Source organism: Parus major, chromosome 1 (genome assembly GCF_001522545.3).
Source record: "Parus major isolate Abel chromosome 1, Parus_major1.1, whole genome shotgun sequence".
NCBI classification, from domain to species: domain Eukaryota; kingdom Metazoa; phylum Chordata; class Aves; order Passeriformes; family Paridae; genus Parus; species Parus major.
Genome location: NC_031768.1, coordinates 40,227,521 through 40,245,108, shown reverse-complemented (window position 1 = coordinate 40,245,108; position 17,588 = coordinate 40,227,521). Strand labels below are relative to the sequence as shown.

Genomic DNA, 17,588 nt, shown 5'->3' with positions numbered 1-17,588 from the left:
TGGTTTTACTTTTGCCTCTCTAGAATCAGCAGGCTACAGAAGCCATCAAACTTTGTACAGAAGTTCTGCAGCTGGAACCAACCAACGTGAATGCCCTGAAAGACAGAGCAGAAGCTTATTTGCTAGAAGACATGTATGAAGAAGGTATGCTTGTATGCCACTGGCACATACTTTGTGGATGTTTAAAACGTAGTCAGTGTTTCAAAGGCTTTTTTTTTTTAACATGCACTTTGATTCTACGCTATGTTATTCTTAATTAGCCCTAGTAGTTGCAGATTTACAAAAATACTTGGTGGTAATTTTGTCTTGATTAGCGTAAGTGGAATGTACTTGTTTTATCTACAGCAGAGTTGTCCTTAGAACAGTGGACTGTGTTCAGGATGTTTTATGAGGTGATGCAGCTTACTCAACTCAGAGACATTTTAAATAATCAGCAATGTCAGAGAATTGCATTTAGAAGTAAAAGGTAATTAGAGCTAGGGTAATGTAAATCCATTTTAAGAGCTCCATTTTCATGTCTTGAGATGGCACTGTGAAATAATACTGTTCTATTCCCTAGCATGTGCTGAGGGCAGAGGTAGGTAACAGCTCTTGCTTCTCCTCTGTGGATCTCTGTAGTGTTGCTCAGAGAGATTCTGTTCCCGAGGCTGCATTTTCCACATGGGAGTATCTGTACAATGTATCCTATTATGTGGAGTGATAGAAATGACCTCTAAGATTTTTAAGTCCAACCATTAACCCAGCATTGCCAAGTCCACCACTAAACCATGCCCCCAAGTGCCATATCTGCATCACTTTTAAATACCTCCGGGGAGGGTGACTTAAACTGTTACAAATTAGAGGAAAGAAAAGTTCTGCAGCAAGGTTCTGCACAGATGCAGACAGCCAGCCTGGGCTTGTGCTAGGACAAATGTCTCCCTGTTACAGGATATGAGGAAGCAGAGAGGACATACCTGGGATCTGTGCTGGTGCCTGCTGGGCTTGGCCTAGCCTGCTTCCAAGTGAAGAACCATGCTAGAGCAGAACTGTGCTTCTCCAGATTCTGTAGTATCTCCTGTGCCTTCCTCCTGCCCTTGACAGCAGTGAGGTGGTTGTCGTTACACTCTGCCTTCCAGCAGAGCTTCCATCAGTAGCATTACAGCCCATTAATGTACATCTGCCTGGAGGTGTCCTCATTTATCCTTTGATGGCTGGTTTCTCTTTGCCATGGAGAACACCAGAGCAATTAAAATTGTAGTCTTATACTTAAAGGGGCAAAATGATTCTCATTCTTCCCTCAAAGAAAATTTCAAGCTGGAGGCACCTATTTTCCTGTTAAAGGTAGGAAATTTCAAAGTACTTGTAATTCAGAACTTTGAAGGTGATTATTGTTAAGTGTTCAAGATGCAGTTCACTATGTATAGCTGTGCTCATGAAATGGTTTTAATTACTTCATAATCACATGGGATCCAGGGCTTGTCTACAGAGACAGATGTTTAATGACTCCATTTCTGGCATACCTCATAAGTACAGGAGTCTATACAGAGCACAGGTTTTGTTAGAAAAGGAAAAAACCTTCCTTGCTGTTTCAAAATTGGTCAGAGCATACAAATGTTTCTGTTTTCTTTTTTTTTTCTCCTCCCCACTCTACTACTGTAGAGGTTTCAGTAAGAGCATAAACTGGTTCTGTTATTTCTCTTAGCAGTCTTGGCATGGATGTAGATTGTCTGCAGTTACTCATGTTTGATGGGAAATTTACCATCATTCCACATGTAGAACTAATCTGTCTCTGTTTGAAAAATTCAGGCAAGATACCAAAGCCAGTAAAGTTGTTTAGGGATACAATATAATTGCCTTTTGAGAGATGGTGAAAATTGTTGTTTGAAATAATGAGAGATTTGACTGAAATACTTAAATTGAAAGTGGCACTGGGAAGTATTTGTTCCTTTCATGTAGTGGAGCAGGATGAAAGGAAGCTTTCTGAAATAGAGGCCAGTGAGAAGCAGCGGTGACTCTTCTGTTTGTGAGGTACTACTGCTTTTAGCAATAGTGATTAAAAAAAATTGATTATGCATCTCACTTGACATACTAGGAATTAGTAATAAGTCTCCTGGAGTCATAGCAAACTTTTCGTGGTCATGAAGCTGCCATCTTGCTCCACCACCTGCTTCCAGCCCTCACCCCTCAGATGGAGAGAACAATTAGCTCTCTGAAAGAGGAAAATCCCTTCACTGGAGTGTACCATCAAAACTAAAAAGAGAAAGTGCAATGTGTACTTGCTCAGTGTGCTGGATGCGTTCCCTCTGCAGTGTGCAGCACTGAAACACCTTCCCTTGTGCTTAATGTTTGCAGTCCTTAAATAAGGAAGTTAATTTAAAAAATAAGAAAAGAAATCTGATACTGTCATGGCAAGTAGTTGACCCCGAGCAGGTTTCCCACAATGGGGCTGTAGGTGATGTGGTGCTCAGTGAGGCTGAACACTGACCTGCATTTGGCAGGATGTTCTTCTGCTAGCCCCTCCTAGTATTACCTGAAGCAGATTAAGTTCAGTGGGGCTTACAATTATTGGAGCTGTAAAGCAGCATAATGAAACCCCTGCATTTTCACTGCTTTTATTAGTTTTGTTAGCATATATTCAACGCACATATTAGTGAACACTCCTGTTTTGGGTTTTCTTTTAATGACTGGACAAATCATTAAAAATACCAGTAGAAGCCCAAATGCTTTAAGCAGCAAAGGCAGTGTCCTGTGATGTGAAAATGAATAGAAATTTTGTTTGGTTTGTAGTAGCCTAGGAAATTGTTTGGGCTCTGGCAATACTGTTTGGAAATTATTTTTTTTTTCAGTAACTGAAGCAAGATTGCAGTGGTATCAGATGTCTGGGTAATACAAATTCATTAGCACTTCCTGCTGTCTTGCTCAGGAACAGTGAAAAACAAATGTAACACCTGCTGAGAAATAGCATCTGCTTGGAAATAATCTGATGCAAGTACTTTGTCTAACTTGAGAAACCTAAGAGACTTGGATCTGTGAATGAGACCTTGAGGATTATAACAGTGAAAGAAGAGCAGTCTCATTAAAGACTTGCTTCCCTTGATACATTTTGATATTAAAGAATATATAAACTTGGTGTCTTAAGCACTTGCAATAACAATAGAATTTACTTAAAGAAGGGTAGACCTCAAATTTCTTAAAAATTTCTTCACTTGCGTTCATTCCTGAAAAATGCAGTGAGAGCATGCCTTTTTAAAAAAAAAAACCAAACACTAAAATATAACTGTTTGCATATTATGCATGCAGAGGTGTAAAAAAGCCATTATTTGCCTTTTACTGATATAACCTTACTGGTAGTCTGAAATCTGTCTTTATAGTCACTGAAGAGGAAGAGACTTTCTGTTGTGTTGATTGAGTGCAGACTGGGGGAGAAGAATGAATGTTAATTAAAAAACTCTGGTTAATTCATCCTTCAGTTGGACAACAATATGGGACTAAAGTGCAGTGAGCTTTTCAAGTACTAATTGCTGAACCTTTCTTCTTGGTTTCTGTGTCCTCATCCTAGTCCTAGATACTCATTATGTTAATCCCTGTGACTGCAGTAACGTCTAGAGAATGTTGCAACCTACTTGGTACCCTCCCTTCTCTTTCATTTCCCACAAGTGTGATGAACCTAAAGAGAGGAAATTACCTAATTCATATGTGAAAGTGAATTTCCTCTATTCCAAGGTTTTATTAGATATTTATAATTTAGAAAAAAAACCCCAAAAAATGTCAAGTTGAAATTAAAGCTTTGCTGTTTATATATGGGCAATAACAAAAGTTCAGTTTGTTGGGTGGCTGAGTTCTTTAACTGGAAGTTTGTAGAGTTGTGTAACATTTTTTTTAAACTTTTTTATAAAAGCTATTAAAGACTATGAGACTGCTCAAGCCAATAGTGAAAATGACCAGCAGATTCGGGAAGGGCTAGAACGTGCCCAGAGAATGCTAAAGCAATCACAGAAGAGGGATTATTATAAAATCCTGGGAGTAAAAAGGTAAGTTATTAATTCCAGAGATGATGATGTGAAAGGTGGTTATTTAAACTTCTAGGGCTGATCACTTGAATTTGTTCTGCTGAGTGTTAATTTTTGTTCTCTATCTCGCTATCTTCACACTTGATGTACTAATTTTTAGTGTTCAGCTTGTAAAGTGGCATTTATTTTACAATTCCTTTAGAAAGAATGGGAAAACAACAGCAGGAAGAGAGGAAATAAATTATTTAGGAAGAAATTCTTAGTATAGATGATCCTGAGTCATATGAATGGGGAAGAAATTAAGACTGGCAAGAATTACAAAAAGTAACAAAAGTTGTGGCAGATAGTGTGATAGATTGGAAAAATCTGTGAGGACTGACTACTGAACAGCTCCCTTTACTAATGAAGAGCAAGCAAAGTTGAGATAGTATTGGTCATCCTTCCAATTGTGAACTAGTTTGATCTGTTTTTTGTTATTCATCTGATGGTAAATTCCTCATACTGAGAACTATATTCTGCAGAGTCACTGGCAGTAGCATCTTTCCAAGAGAAACATATGGATGGTGAGAGAGTGAGGCTTTTTTGGTTAACGTTGTAACTTGTTTCCTTTGTTTTGTGTCAAGAGTCTTCAATGCCACTTGCAGAAGGTTAACAGCACCTCATAACTCTCCTGATGCCCTTAATTAGTGTCTCAGTGTTTAAAATAAACTTCATTAGTGTGGCATACAAGCAGTCAGAAAATGAAGTTATCTGTAATTTCATCCACCCAGAAATGCTCGAAAGCAAGAAATCATAAAAGCTTACAGAAAGCTGGCATCCCAGTGGCACCCTGATAACTTCCAGAGTGAGGAAGAAAAGAAGAAAGCAGAGAAGAAATTCATCGATATTGCAGCTGCTAAAGAAGTCCTCACTGACCCAGGTAATGATGCAGTGGCTTCACGTTTTTCCTTACTTTTTTACATCAATGTCAAAACCAAAGTGTAAGTCATAACAAACATTTCAGCTTCCCTTTTTCTCTTTCTGCCCTTACCCGTCTTGAGAAAGCAGTGCACTAATACATGTGTCCAATCTATTGCATGAAGTCAGATATAATCTAATTATTGTGTTTCAGTGACTTTTATTAAAAGTCAAATAAAAATTATATTTTTAAGGTCTCTTCTAGGGATAACATCTTGTAGAGATTTCTAGGATTGACTAACTCTGGATATACTTATGTCAAGGATATGTGTGTCTCCTTCTGCTTCAAGTGCTTTTGCAAACTGCATTTAGATTATAAAAGCAACTGAAGTACTCCAGGGAAACTCTGTTATTAACTGTGCCATGATTCCACCTTGGTTTTGTTTCCTCCAGAAATGAGGCGGAAGTTTGATGCGGGAGAGGACCCACTGGATGCAGAGAGTCAGCAGGGTGGCAACAACCCTTTCCACAGGAGCTGGAATACGTGGCAAGGATTCAACCCCTTTGGTTCTGGAGGAGGACCATTTACATTCAAATTTCACTTCAGTTAGAGCCAAGACTCTCTCTGGTGGCTGCTGCTGTTTTTTTACTTAATTCATTGAAAAATAAAAAGTCTCTCAATTCAAGACCCAAAATCTTAATTTCTATATTGTTGTCCTTAACCCAGAGTCTTACTGCACTAGAAGAAAGCTCCTTTTTTCTTGCATTTGGTTTGGTTTGTGATGAGCTTGACAAGCTCACACTGATGGGAGTTGTGCTGCCTATGTATTTGCTGTGGATGTGCAGGATGTGTTTATTCCTACGGATGGAAAAAACAGTAAGATGCTACTTAGGACAACACATAAATTTAGAACTCAAGTATATGCTTAAAGATAAAAATGCATGTAAATATTTTTCTGGATTGGGGCCTAATAAACATGGCAAGGGTAGTTACAGTAGTCTCTATGTTAACAAACTGTTGGTTGTGCTCAGCAGAATGATCCATCTCCCAGTATTTCTAAGAGGAAACCCAAGTGACCACCTGCTGGATTGGTGTGCCAGAGGTGGGGAAGAGGCTGTGTGCTGAACCAGTCCCAACAATTGCTCTGGACAGAGTGCTTGGGAGTAACTGTATCTGAAATACCTGTTCACTTTGTTGTTCACTAACCTGAAATTAACTGGGGTGATTTCCTTGGTGGAATTGTCAGCAGTGAGGTGGGGGTGGGGGGAAAGACTTGTTTTTCAAAACATTTCTTTTCTGAATGTAATTTTGGGTGTTTGTTTAGGTACAGTTTTTGAGTAGTTTGCACTTTAACACAAATATCTGCTTGAGATTTGAGCAGAAAATTTGATGTGACATTTCCCTGACTCTGCAGCAGTTTGTTGGTTCTGTACAAAAAGTCAGAACTGAGACAGGTTGTGATGTGTGTGTACTGCAGGAATGTGATATTAACTCCAGCCTTACCCTGTAATGTAACTTCAGTTCTGCTGGGTGATGCAACAGGGAGTCAGTACAAAATGAAATTGTAGTAATTTTATGATTTGTGTAACAGCATCGGTACTGCAGAGACAGCTGTGTGCAAAGAGGGACTCACTTCCCACTAGCCAAAAGTCTGTTTTTAACTTTCCTTCTATATGCACGTACTTAAAATGGGTTTGGTGTAGTTGGTGGAGTCGTGTGAATGCGCTGTGTGGTGTTACCAGGGCTGCAGCTGGTAGGAATGAGGAGTCTTCTCATTCTGTAACTGCATCTGTCATAATTAGTGACATAATTACTGAGTTTCATCAGCAGCCATTTTCTTGGAATGCAAGAATTACAGTTCATCAGTGTTCTCTTGATTGGGTTTTAACTGGAAAACAATAATCAGTTGATAGGAATCTTCTCTCGCTTCAACTACTGGCACTTGAAAACCTAACCAGCCTCAGTAAAACAAATGAAATTAGCAAATAAGGCCTTCAGTCTGAAAGGGAGGGGGTTGTTACTGTAGATGAAGTTGCTGTTGAAACAGAACCCCTGGCTCCTGCCTCAAGTACTTCACCAACATAATTGCAAGACCATGTGGCTTTGTAAAATGTTTTTCAACAGCAATTTAAAGGTCAGTGTTCACAAATTTATCTTCAAACTGAGGAGCTTGTGTGGTGCTTTCTAATGGTTTGTGGTGGTACAAAACCACCACAGCAGCCTGTTAAAACTCCAGTGTTGGATGTTCACTAAGTTGAATGACTTTTTTCAAGTTCAACTTGTGCTTGTGACCTATTGGAAATGTTTTTGCTTGAACTGGTGGAGATGCTTAGGGCTGTTCAGAGCAGTTGAGGCTGGCACAGCTCTCAGGGGCTGGGGCTCAGACACAAGAGCTGATTGCACAGTGAGGAACCTGCTGCCTCTGGGCTTGGCCTCTGTGCACCTGCTGCTTGCTTGCAGTACCTAAAGCAGGGCAGGTAGCTGTGAAGGGTGGCTGTCCTGTCCTCTTGTGGCTCTTGTCAGCCCTGTGCTCTGAGGGGTGAGCTTGACCCAGCTGTGCTAACCCTGGGGTTGTGAGTGAGCCATTGGAACACTTTTGTATTGCCTTGTTCATGACAGCAGGGGCTGCTTTTAAATGAGTGTTGAATGAGCAATGTGAGCAATGTGCCCAATTTTGTACATGCAGGCGTGGCTGGGCTCTGGGAAGTCACAGTAAAGACTACAGACAGCTGTGCTTGTGTGCCAGGGGGCTGCTGGGACTAAGTCCTCTTTCAAAGGACTGCCCTTGTGCAGCTTTAAAAGCTCAAGCTGAGAGAATTCTTTCCTGGGGTTTAATTTTTTTTTTTTTTTGTCTAGAGAAGGAATAAGATGTTCCCTCATGAGTAAATTCTTCATACAAGCCACTGATGTTGGAACAGTGTGGGTTAGTTTCTCCAAGGCAGTGGGACAGTGCTGCTGTAGGCCAGGAGCGTTCAGGAACAAAAAGGACCGTGTGCATTTTGAAAATGAATGAATGGGAATGGGAAAATTACATTTTAAGAACAAAAAGGCTTGAATGTAGTCAGTAGAAGAAAGAAGATAATTAATGCGGGATTGCTGTTTATAGATTCCTTCCGTTGGAAGACAGATTCTCAGAAACAATAGCAAAAGCGACAGTGGAGAACAAGGCTTTCCTGGGATTGAGCAGCTGCTGTTCACAAGAAGTGTTACCACCCTGGTGCTGTTTTGAAGGGCATTGAGGTGTTCTGGAAACAAAGACAAAGTTGTGTTAAAAAGAAACCATTTACGTTGCAAGGCTCTCCAGCTCCAGCACTGCGTTTCCTGACATGACTCTGGAAAATGAAGCGCTGGTACCACGCTGAGTGTTAATGATGCAGGCAACACGCACGGAAGCTGAACTCGCCTTTTTATTTATTCGTGGGTGGCTGTAGTGCAATAATGTTCAGTAACTGAACATTGAAGTAAATCTCTCGGTAGTTTATCAACCATGAGATGTGCATCAAGCATCGTTCCTGTCATTGGCCTGTATGTAGATGCAAACTTTCTCTGTGGAGTTCTTTTAGTTTCAATAAATTTGCTTCCAGCTTGTTTTAAAATGAAGGTGGGGTGGAGGGAGCATATTTTATTTGGTAAAATATTGATAGAATAATTGATCAGTATTAAAAGAGATTCAAAGTGAATTACAAACTGAAGAGCTCAAACTTGTGACATATGCAGAAAATGTGTTAGCTTACATTTTTTTTTTTAAAAACCCAAACCTTAATGCTTATTATCATTTCAGTTTTCAGACTAGTGTTTGGAACAAGAATTATTCTTCTGTTTAGGGCTGTGATTTATAGGAGCTTTGCTGGAAACTAGCCAGGATAGCATAGCAGGTTAGTTGTATTTAAAAGTGCCTTATTGTAAGGTATTGTTTGCTCTGTAATACACACTTTTATCCATAAAGCCGTAACAAAATAAATGGGAGAATAATTTTTTTTTTTCCCCTCAGCAAATCACTAAGTAGCAGTTCAATGTTTTAAGAAGGATAAGTAAAGCTAGCCAGAGATTTATCAAATGTTTCAAATTATAAAATGTCTTTATATGGAATCATAAACCTACAAAGCAAGAACTGTTTTTACTAGAACTGTGGGAATTATTTTATGGTATTTTTCACAATAAAGATATTTATGATGACAAGAAAGCACTGCTGTGTATTTGTGTTCCATTCTTTCCTCACCCTGCTTTTCAGGTTTGAAGCTGGAGCTGTGCAGAAATGCACAGGGCACTTCTGCAGGCAGGAGATGAGAGGAGGAAGCAGCCACATTCTGTGTGCAGGAGAACCTTGGATGTACAGAAGTCAACTACAGCAATTGTAGAAGCTGTGTAGAGTGCTGATTTCACGGTGAGAACAACCAGCCCTTGGAATATCCCTGGGAAATGCTGGATTCCCCAATGCTGGACACTAAGATTTGCCTGACTGGGTGCCAGCACTGTGCTTTTGCCAAAGAAGGCTGGACCAGCTGATTCTTGAGGTCATTCCAGCCTGTGTGTCTTGTGATTCCATGAAGTCTCAGACTGAAGGCAAGTACTTGATTTAGGGAATGGGTTAAAAGGAACCTTACTGAGAAATATTTTTAATACTTAGGCTCTGGCTCATAAACAATACTGCACTAATGTCTGGTTTGTTAATTTTCTATTAAACTTACCAGCTGATCTCAAGAAGATCAAGACATAGAAAAGATACTGTAATAGGAATATAAATTGTAAAAACCTTTCATTTGAATAGTTCAAATATTCTTTTGCTTATTTACTGAGTTGCACCGTGTTTTGGCAATACTCTAAACCAGGATGTGTTTTCTTCCCTTTCACAGGGCAGAGCATACAGACTGGAAATAAAAAAAAGCTCTCTCTGCATCTCCACACCTCAGCTCACAGCAGAGGCCTTGTTTTGAACACTGCTGTTGCTTCCCTGCAAATACACTTTCTATAGATGAAAGACAGTTGAGGACTTGCTGCTGGTTTTTTTTCCTTTGGCTCTTTTAACCAAGTAGGTTATTGTGTTACACAAAGGAATACAAAAGGAATGGTTATTGTGTAATACAAAAAGGGAGAAGAGAAAATAATCCTTTTTTTCTCCAGTGATACCTTTTAATATTTTGTACAACATAGGCAATCCATGGATTTAGTATTAACAACATAATGACATGCTAATGCCTCAAAGTGCTGCCTTAAAGAAATCTTTAAAAATATGTGTGACCTTTCTTATTTTATAAAGTATTGTATGTCTCAAAAAAAGAGCTTTCTTTGTAAGTAGTATTATGCAGGAAAAAAAACACTCGAAGATTTTGTACAAATATATAAAACACTGTAGAAAATCGTATGAAACCTTTTACATCTTCAAAATATCTCCAGCAAATTACATTTATAAAATTCTAATAATTTAAGCAATCTCAAGGAGACAGTATTTAAAGAACTATTTATTTTTTCAAAGCCAGTAAAGGTAATCCAATTTTAAAAAGAACAAGATGCTACAGAGAAAATGAACATGAATTATCCACTTTTTATACTGCATAATGTTCTCACACAGATAATCATAATTAGAGAACTAAGGTTTCTTGAAGAACCTTTAACTTCTGTCCTAAAGCAAATTTTCCAATATATGCTTCAAGCTTAGAATACCAAGGCAGAGCCATGTGAAATGCTGCTGCAGGGTCAGGCAGCAGGATGGAAGTATAAGCTCAGAAAAATATTTTTAAAACGAAATAAAATAATGCAGCAAACAGTTAAATTACGGTAGGGGGGTTTTGTCCTTTGCTATGGGAAATCAGTTACTTCCTTGTTGTGCATGAAATTTATACTAACGGTGCATAGGCAGCTGCTAAAGTCCATCTCTATGATACAAAAAATCAACTTAAAGTTTATGTTCAAGTATGTTTGACTTGCTGCATGATATCTTGAAGTAATTAAGAGAAAAAGCATGACAAAACAGCTCCTGCACTGAAATGGGACAGACATAAAGAGAACTGACATTAGGCATTACTGACTTTTGCTATTGGGTTACACAGGGAATAATCCATTGGGTACTTCATACAAAGGAAGACATTTAAAAATCTGTATGTGACATGTTAAAAACTCTTCAAAATACATGAAGGTAAAACTGCAGGAAATATTAAGAGCCATAAAAAAATCTGCATCTCTTACATTCCTTAGTAGTAAGGCTTGAAATATATCAGCAATATGTGATTTTAACTATTTGCTCTTACAGTAAGAAACTGTAAATAACCACCAGCCAAGGACAATGACAATGGATACAAAATCTGCTTAATTTCTTATTGTTTATTCAATTATTTGCTAAGGAAATAATGTGCAATCCTTACTGATTCACCCATTCAGTGCAAATTACCTGGTCTTTTATAATTTCAAGCATTTAAACTGGAAGACTTAAAAGAATGTGTGGTCTCATCCAATCCCATTTTGAAACCAGCACAGCCTGAACAACAGGGTCTGTATTTAAGGCACTAGATTTCACTTTAAGAAACAAATTCCCCATTTTCAAATAACGTGTATTGCAAGAACTTTTCACTGCAATTTTTGTGGGATCAAAATGTCAGTATCCCATTAAAGCAACAGTTTTGTGAGTACAGGTTTAGAAAATTACAGGAGACACCACTGATAAAGTAAAAAAAATACTCACATATTTTATTATTTTATTTTCAGTTATAAACAGGATGAGGATCATCAAAAGTGAGTAGAAGCAGCTTTCACTTACTGACCTTCTGATGCAATGTATGCTGGCTGGAAAATCACCTCAACCAAAACCATAACGAAATTTTATCACACACTATTTAAGTGACCAAAAGGAGCCTAAGAATCAAAAATTAGTTTTAAAAATCTGTAAGAGTGCAGCAATCCTGCATAATAAATGAAGAGTGTTATTCCTTGCTTTAGGTTCCACATGGAGTTATCTTTGTCTAAATTAGACATCTTATTTTTTATGGAATTCTTTCTTGTGACCACAGCATTTTTTGAGAGACAAAACTATGGGCATATAACCAAAATTTTTGATATTTAAACACAGTAGCCTAATGCATGAAATATGCACAAAACAGTTTTCAAGTACATATTTAATGTGTGTGTCCTCCCAGACTGACAATGCTGAACACATCTTCATATTCCAGTCCTCTGGGCAATCTGTACTTTAAAGAAGGAAAAGAAAAGCCAAAGCCATTGGGAAAGCAGCTCTATACCAGTTAAAACAACCCAAACTCCCAGGTACCTGTATAGCTCTCATTTTTTTATTGCATTTAAAATGTTTTAAATAGCACTTTAAGTTATAAAATATTTGACTTTACATTAAAGAATGTTGCAAATAGTGTCAATGTAACAGCTGTAAATTCCATTCAGTCCTTCCCAGAAGACGCTGGAGCTGTCACCATTTCTGGTCACAGGCTGTGCTAGAGTTCATCGTGCTTGAGAGCTGTAACCAAAGGGGGAAAAATACACAGAATAGTTACATAAAGACAGTGCCTGGCTTTGTAAGATGTGAAAAAAGCCCTTTACTTTCCTCTTCCTGCTAATCAGTCAGTTCAGCAACATGAACTTCATTTTTGGAGCCTTGCTACAAGCTGACCAGAAGCTTTCACAAAGAACAAAACCCACTAAGAATTCTTTATAAGGAAAAGTGAATTTGTTCCTCCACTTAAGACTTTAAAATATTTATCTGCTAAGTTTTTTCTTAGACACTGAGAGCCGAGGTCATCTTTTCATTTTGTTTCACATTAGTCCAAGAAGTCAAGTCTTATTGGGAGTCCTGTATGTGTGTTTGGTTGTTTTGGGTTTTGTTTGTCTGGGTTTTTCATGCTATTTAACTAATTCAGTTTAAAACAATTTTAGTTGAAAAAAACCCCAAACAAACAAAGAAACCAAAAACCCACCCCTAGACTAACTAAAATAGAATTTAGTCTAGTGCAAAAAGGCCTGGATAGGTAAGCCTAGACTGAGAGATGCAGAGGCAAATTAATTCTCAGTTCTCTACTGCTTAATGAGCTTTAGATAATCCAAGTGAAGTCTAAGCTAATGTGCTTTATTTAATATTTGTGGCTAAAATTATGTGTGACTATTGGTTGTGTTCAAGGTCCAGGAAAAGGACACCACTGAGCTTTCTCTTAGATTCTGGCATGAAACAAGAGGTTTTGTCCTGTCCGCAAAACTCCTGTGTAAAGAGGCATCACACAGCTGTCAATCCCCACACCATTTCTCTAAGAAAAAGGGAAATTACACAAATAAAAGATTTGTGCCTACTGACCCCAATCTCAATTTCAACTAGACTAATATTTAATTTTTAAAAGCTAACAGCTGAATATGCATGTAAATTACCTTTTTGAAATAATGATGTTAGATTTTTCCTCTCTCTTTCAATCTGCTGTATTAAGTTTTGGATCTCAGAGTCATAATCAACCCATTCAGGAACTATCCGGGCAGCAGCCTTTAGTTTTGGTTCTTTGGTTTGGGGATTGTTGCACTGAAAGTTTAAAACATTAGATGTAAACAAAGCAAATGTGGAAATAACACCTTTTCAGAGAATTTAGCTCAAATGAATTGTAAATACTTTTCTTTTTGCTGACTGTAAGTATAGCACAGACATGGCTGGCACAAGACTACTAAGATTTAGATTAAGACCAAGATTTAGACTAAATGGCAAGATTGACATTGGCACATTGAAACTGAACCTGAAGTGGGTTTTGAACAGAGAGCACCTGTCTTTAGAGCACAAACTCATTCTAACAACTGTAAAGACACAAAGAAAACAAAACTATTTACATACAAAACTGTTTTTCTTTCAAATTGTATCTAAAGCATCACAAATAGTGTGTGTGTGTTGTCAAAAAATCTAAATGGGGGGAAAAATTGGGTGGGGGTAATAATGACAGGAAAAATATTTTTGTCTCTGCTTCTATTCCCAAAGAAAGAATAGAAGTATAGTATAGACAGTATAGAAATTTTTCTTCTTTCTAAACTTGGATAGTGTCCTGAGCATTATACTTTTAAAACTTTGCTTTATCTCCTGTTTATAGCAATGAACCACACCAAGAAAACCATGATAATGTTAAGGTTCTCAAGGAACCTTCTATGTGGGGAGAATGACAGCAGCCCACAGAGCCAAGCAACAGCACTTCCTCACAGTTCCAGTTACTTGGCTATGGAGAAATTGTAAGGAAAATACATGTATGGGCATGAAGAGCCTTAATCCCATCTGGTTAAGAGACAACATCACTTAATTTAGTACAGTTTTTGCCTTCAATTTAGGCAGATTTGGTACAGAGCAAGTTGGGAAAGTCTCAGAGGAGAAAATGTTTCAGGGGAAGGGATGGAATGTTGCAGTACTTTTCAGCAAGGCTGCCTTCATGACATGACACACACTTAACCTGAAAAGCCCCAGAAATCACAGCAAAGTTGTTAATCTGTACAACTCATTTAAGTCAGGATCAACTCACCAGGTCTATTGTTTTAGCCTTTTTCTTGGATTTATCATCGCACCAGGTTTCACACCAAAGCCACTCCTGAGGGAGAGACTTAATGGCTACTTGATGAATCATATTATTGGGAAGATCCTGCACACATTTTGTAGAATCATATATTAGCATTGAATGTAATGTAAGCGATTATCAAGCTGCTATTTAAAAGTACTTTTGCTATTACCATTTCTGCAAATTGTTCTTACATTTTCTTCTAAGGGCTCACCTAGCTCTTTTCCAAGTAGATTCAATACTTATTCATGCTCATTTTGATGGCCAGTTTCACCTCTCATCTGTCAAGCAATTTTTTCTGGTCCTTACATCTGTTGTCCCTTAGCTTGACATAAGCAGTACTTCTGTCTCATACCCCTGGTTCAGATACTGCCTGTCATACCATAAATACTTCTAAAAGCAAAACTCAAACCAGCTTTCCATTCTTTAAATTTGAAAAAAAAGCACCCTAACTCAAAAAACATATAACACGGGATTATGCCACTACTCTAAACTGAGATAACTTCTAGGAAAATGGATTCCAAAAACATGAGCTTGAGAAGGAAAAGCTTTAACTGCTATTCTGGTCATGTTCCTTACTTCACTTCTGTTTTTGGTTTTTTTTTACCTTTATTGCATAGGTAGTCTCATCATGAAAACTCTGAACAAAGACCTGGCTGAATGCAGGGAACACTGTTTATAAATAAGAAAGGCCTCAGGCAGTCACTTGCTGCACCTACTCTGGCCAGAGTTACAAACACCAGGGGCAATAACTGGTACATCCATTTATAAGCTCCCTCACGTGTGCAACTCCTACATTATATTTTAGAAGAAATGTCAGTATTAGTGTCAAGTATTAGTCACATCTTATTTTGCCAATTCACATTGCTTAACATGAAAGAATAAAATAGCCCATATTGCTGCATTATGAAAGATGGGTAATTTAATTCAAATATAGACATAAGTACTGAAAAATTACATCAAATATAAGCATATGGAGAGCCAAGATATTCAACATTCATTGGAATGCTTTTTTTTTTTAAAAAAAAAAGTGTAATTTTTGGAAGATAGTTTATCACCATTTGGAATGGTTTATCTCCAATTCCAAAAGAGGAGAGACTTGTATTCTGTTGTGCCTCTCTGACTTTCCAAATGAAATCACAATTCCTGAGTTGCTACAGTACTTTTAGAAGCTGTGAATTTAAAAATTGTTACATGCAGTAAAAAGTAGAAAGTCAGCTGTTAGTTTCAGGATTTAAAGTAAATTAAAAAAAAAAGAATGAATACAAAAAACCTGCTGAACAAAATTACTGTACTGGAAGTCTAGTTTTTATGATGTGTAATTTTTTTCTCCCTAGGAGTTCTATACTTATTCTCCTTGGCATTTAAATTCACCATTTCCCCTTCTATCTACTTCTCTTTTGTGGTTTAAGGACCTTAACTACCACCCATGAAGATGGCACTGCCGGCAGATTAGCAGACAGCTGAGATTGCTGCTTCATTGAAAAGGGCAGTGAGCACTCCAGACAGGTATTTAAAATGAAAATAGTAATAGAAGAGCTATAATGCATCCTTATTGGTAGATGAAAGCTCTCCAGCTCTCAAATACATGCACTGTGGTTTGTATTTCCAGGAGTATTTCTGTATTTTGTGTAAGAAGTAGCAATGAAGTTAGCAAGTAGTTCCTATCAATACAATCAAACCAGATTATGATGAAAACGTTACTTTTAAATATTCACTTTCCAAAGTAGTTCCAATTCCATTCTGCCAAGTTTTAGCTACCTTAACATCTGGTCCTTAAGTGGCTTTTGATTTGATCCAATAGGCTTACATGAGATACATGCTCTCATGTATTAAAGCTATAATTGGAAATAAAACTATCTTAAAATGAGAAGTTTTAATATTTTGAGAACTTTAGATAAAAGCAATTTTCTGAAAACCAGTGTTATAGTTGAAACCCTGTAACTTCAGAAAAGGTCTTTCTGAAAGACACCTTGTACATGGGTAAGACTGTGTTTGGAGAACACACAGCTCTATCACATCAGGACTCTGCATGTGTCATCAGGGCCAGTAATCCATTCTGTTGTCCAGGAAAATGTGAACTCTGCTGCTGTTATATCAGCCTTTTGCTCTTAACATACAGATACAGGCTGCTTCAGCTCCAGGTGTCCAGTCTAGTCTGAGATTTTAGTGTAGCTGTATTTCCACTTTTCTTTGTCCAGTATTGTAACAACTGCTATTTTCAAATTTAATTTCTGGGAAAAAAAAATGCAAATGGCAATAATGTCCTTATGTAAGACAGAAACTTGCTTGCAGAACAGGGGTGTGGAAAGGCACTGAGCAATGTGGGCTTTGCTACCATGGGATCCTGTTGCTGCTAGAGGCAGGTAAAAATCTTCTGTGCTTTAGTAATTTCACAAGGAAAACACCAAAAGTAGGGACAATTTCAGTTATGAAGCCTTCTGAGGTTCACTCAACGTGAGACAAACTCCAGCCACCCCAGGGTGACCATGTTCAGCAACCACCAGAGTACATTTGCAGTTAACTTACAAAAGAAAATTTAATTTACGTTAATGGAAAAAAAAGAAGAAAAAGGAAATAAACTATTTTTAAACAAGAATATAATTACCATTATCAGAATATAGAGTTATCATCAGAAAAAACATAAATGCACACAGAACAACTACAAATAAAGCTGAAAAGTCTTGTAAGTTGGGGTTTTTCCTCATTTTTTTAAATTAAAAATAGTCATCAGTGTTCAGTTTTCCGAACTCTGCTCAGATGCACTCCTGGAAATGGGCAAAACCAGTAGAAAATGGCAAATAGTTTTGGAATTATGTAACATTTATGTTGAGATACAAGATACTCCATAGATACTGAGAAAGATCAAGAAAATAAACCCAAAAATGCTCAAAGCCATATATACCTGATCTAGATTTGACAGACTGTTTGGGTCCTGACTAAGAGCCTGGTACTGGCCCCGAAGCCTGTCTCCAGCTGCAATCTTCCTGAACTTCTTCAGGTCCACAACATACAAGGCACTAAAAGGAACAAAAGATTTAAAAAAGGGAGTAAGATTTCGGGGGGTGGGGCGGGGGGGGAGTGTTTCACCTTCTTTTAGATAACAGTAATAAAAGTAACAAGAAAGTAAAACATGTTCCCATCCTGAAGGAATATTTTTCTTTACTAAGTGGCTGAAACTACCATAAAATG

The 17,588-nt window shown here is 37.8% G+C and overlaps 2 protein-coding genes across 4 annotated transcripts in view; one reads left to right on the top strand and one right to left on the bottom strand.

The window, feature by feature from the left end:
- The window catches only part of DNAJC3 (DnaJ heat shock protein family (Hsp40) member C3), a 30,471-nt gene extending 21,401 nt beyond the window's left edge, over positions 1-9,070 (top strand). For both annotated transcript variants that reach the window (XM_015627440.3, XM_033514086.1), the window contains 4 exons: positions 24-144; positions 3,878-4,010; positions 4,760-4,908; positions 5,340-9,070. In XM_015627440.3, the coding sequence (XP_015482926.1) occupies positions 24-144; positions 3,878-4,010; positions 4,760-4,908; positions 5,340-5,497 (561 nt within the window). In that variant the 3' untranslated portion in view covers positions 5,498-9,070. The remainder of the gene's footprint in view (positions 1-23; positions 145-3,877; positions 4,011-4,759; positions 4,909-5,339) is intronic.
- Positions 9,071-10,328: 1,258 nt separating this feature from the next.
- Positions 10,329-17,588, bottom strand: part of UGGT2 (UDP-glucose glycoprotein glucosyltransferase 2) — an 82,623-nt gene continuing 75,363 nt past the window's right edge. For both annotated transcript variants that reach the window (XM_015627395.3, XM_015627404.3), the window contains 4 exons: positions 17,302-17,416; positions 14,364-14,480; positions 13,246-13,390; positions 10,329-12,346 (listed from right to left, as the gene is read on the bottom strand). In XM_015627395.3, coding sequence (XP_015482881.1) covers positions 12,324-12,346; positions 13,246-13,390; positions 14,364-14,480; positions 17,302-17,416 — 400 coding nt within the window. In that variant the 3' untranslated portion in view covers positions 10,329-12,323. The remainder of the gene's footprint in view (positions 12,347-13,245; positions 13,391-14,363; positions 14,481-17,301; positions 17,417-17,588) is intronic.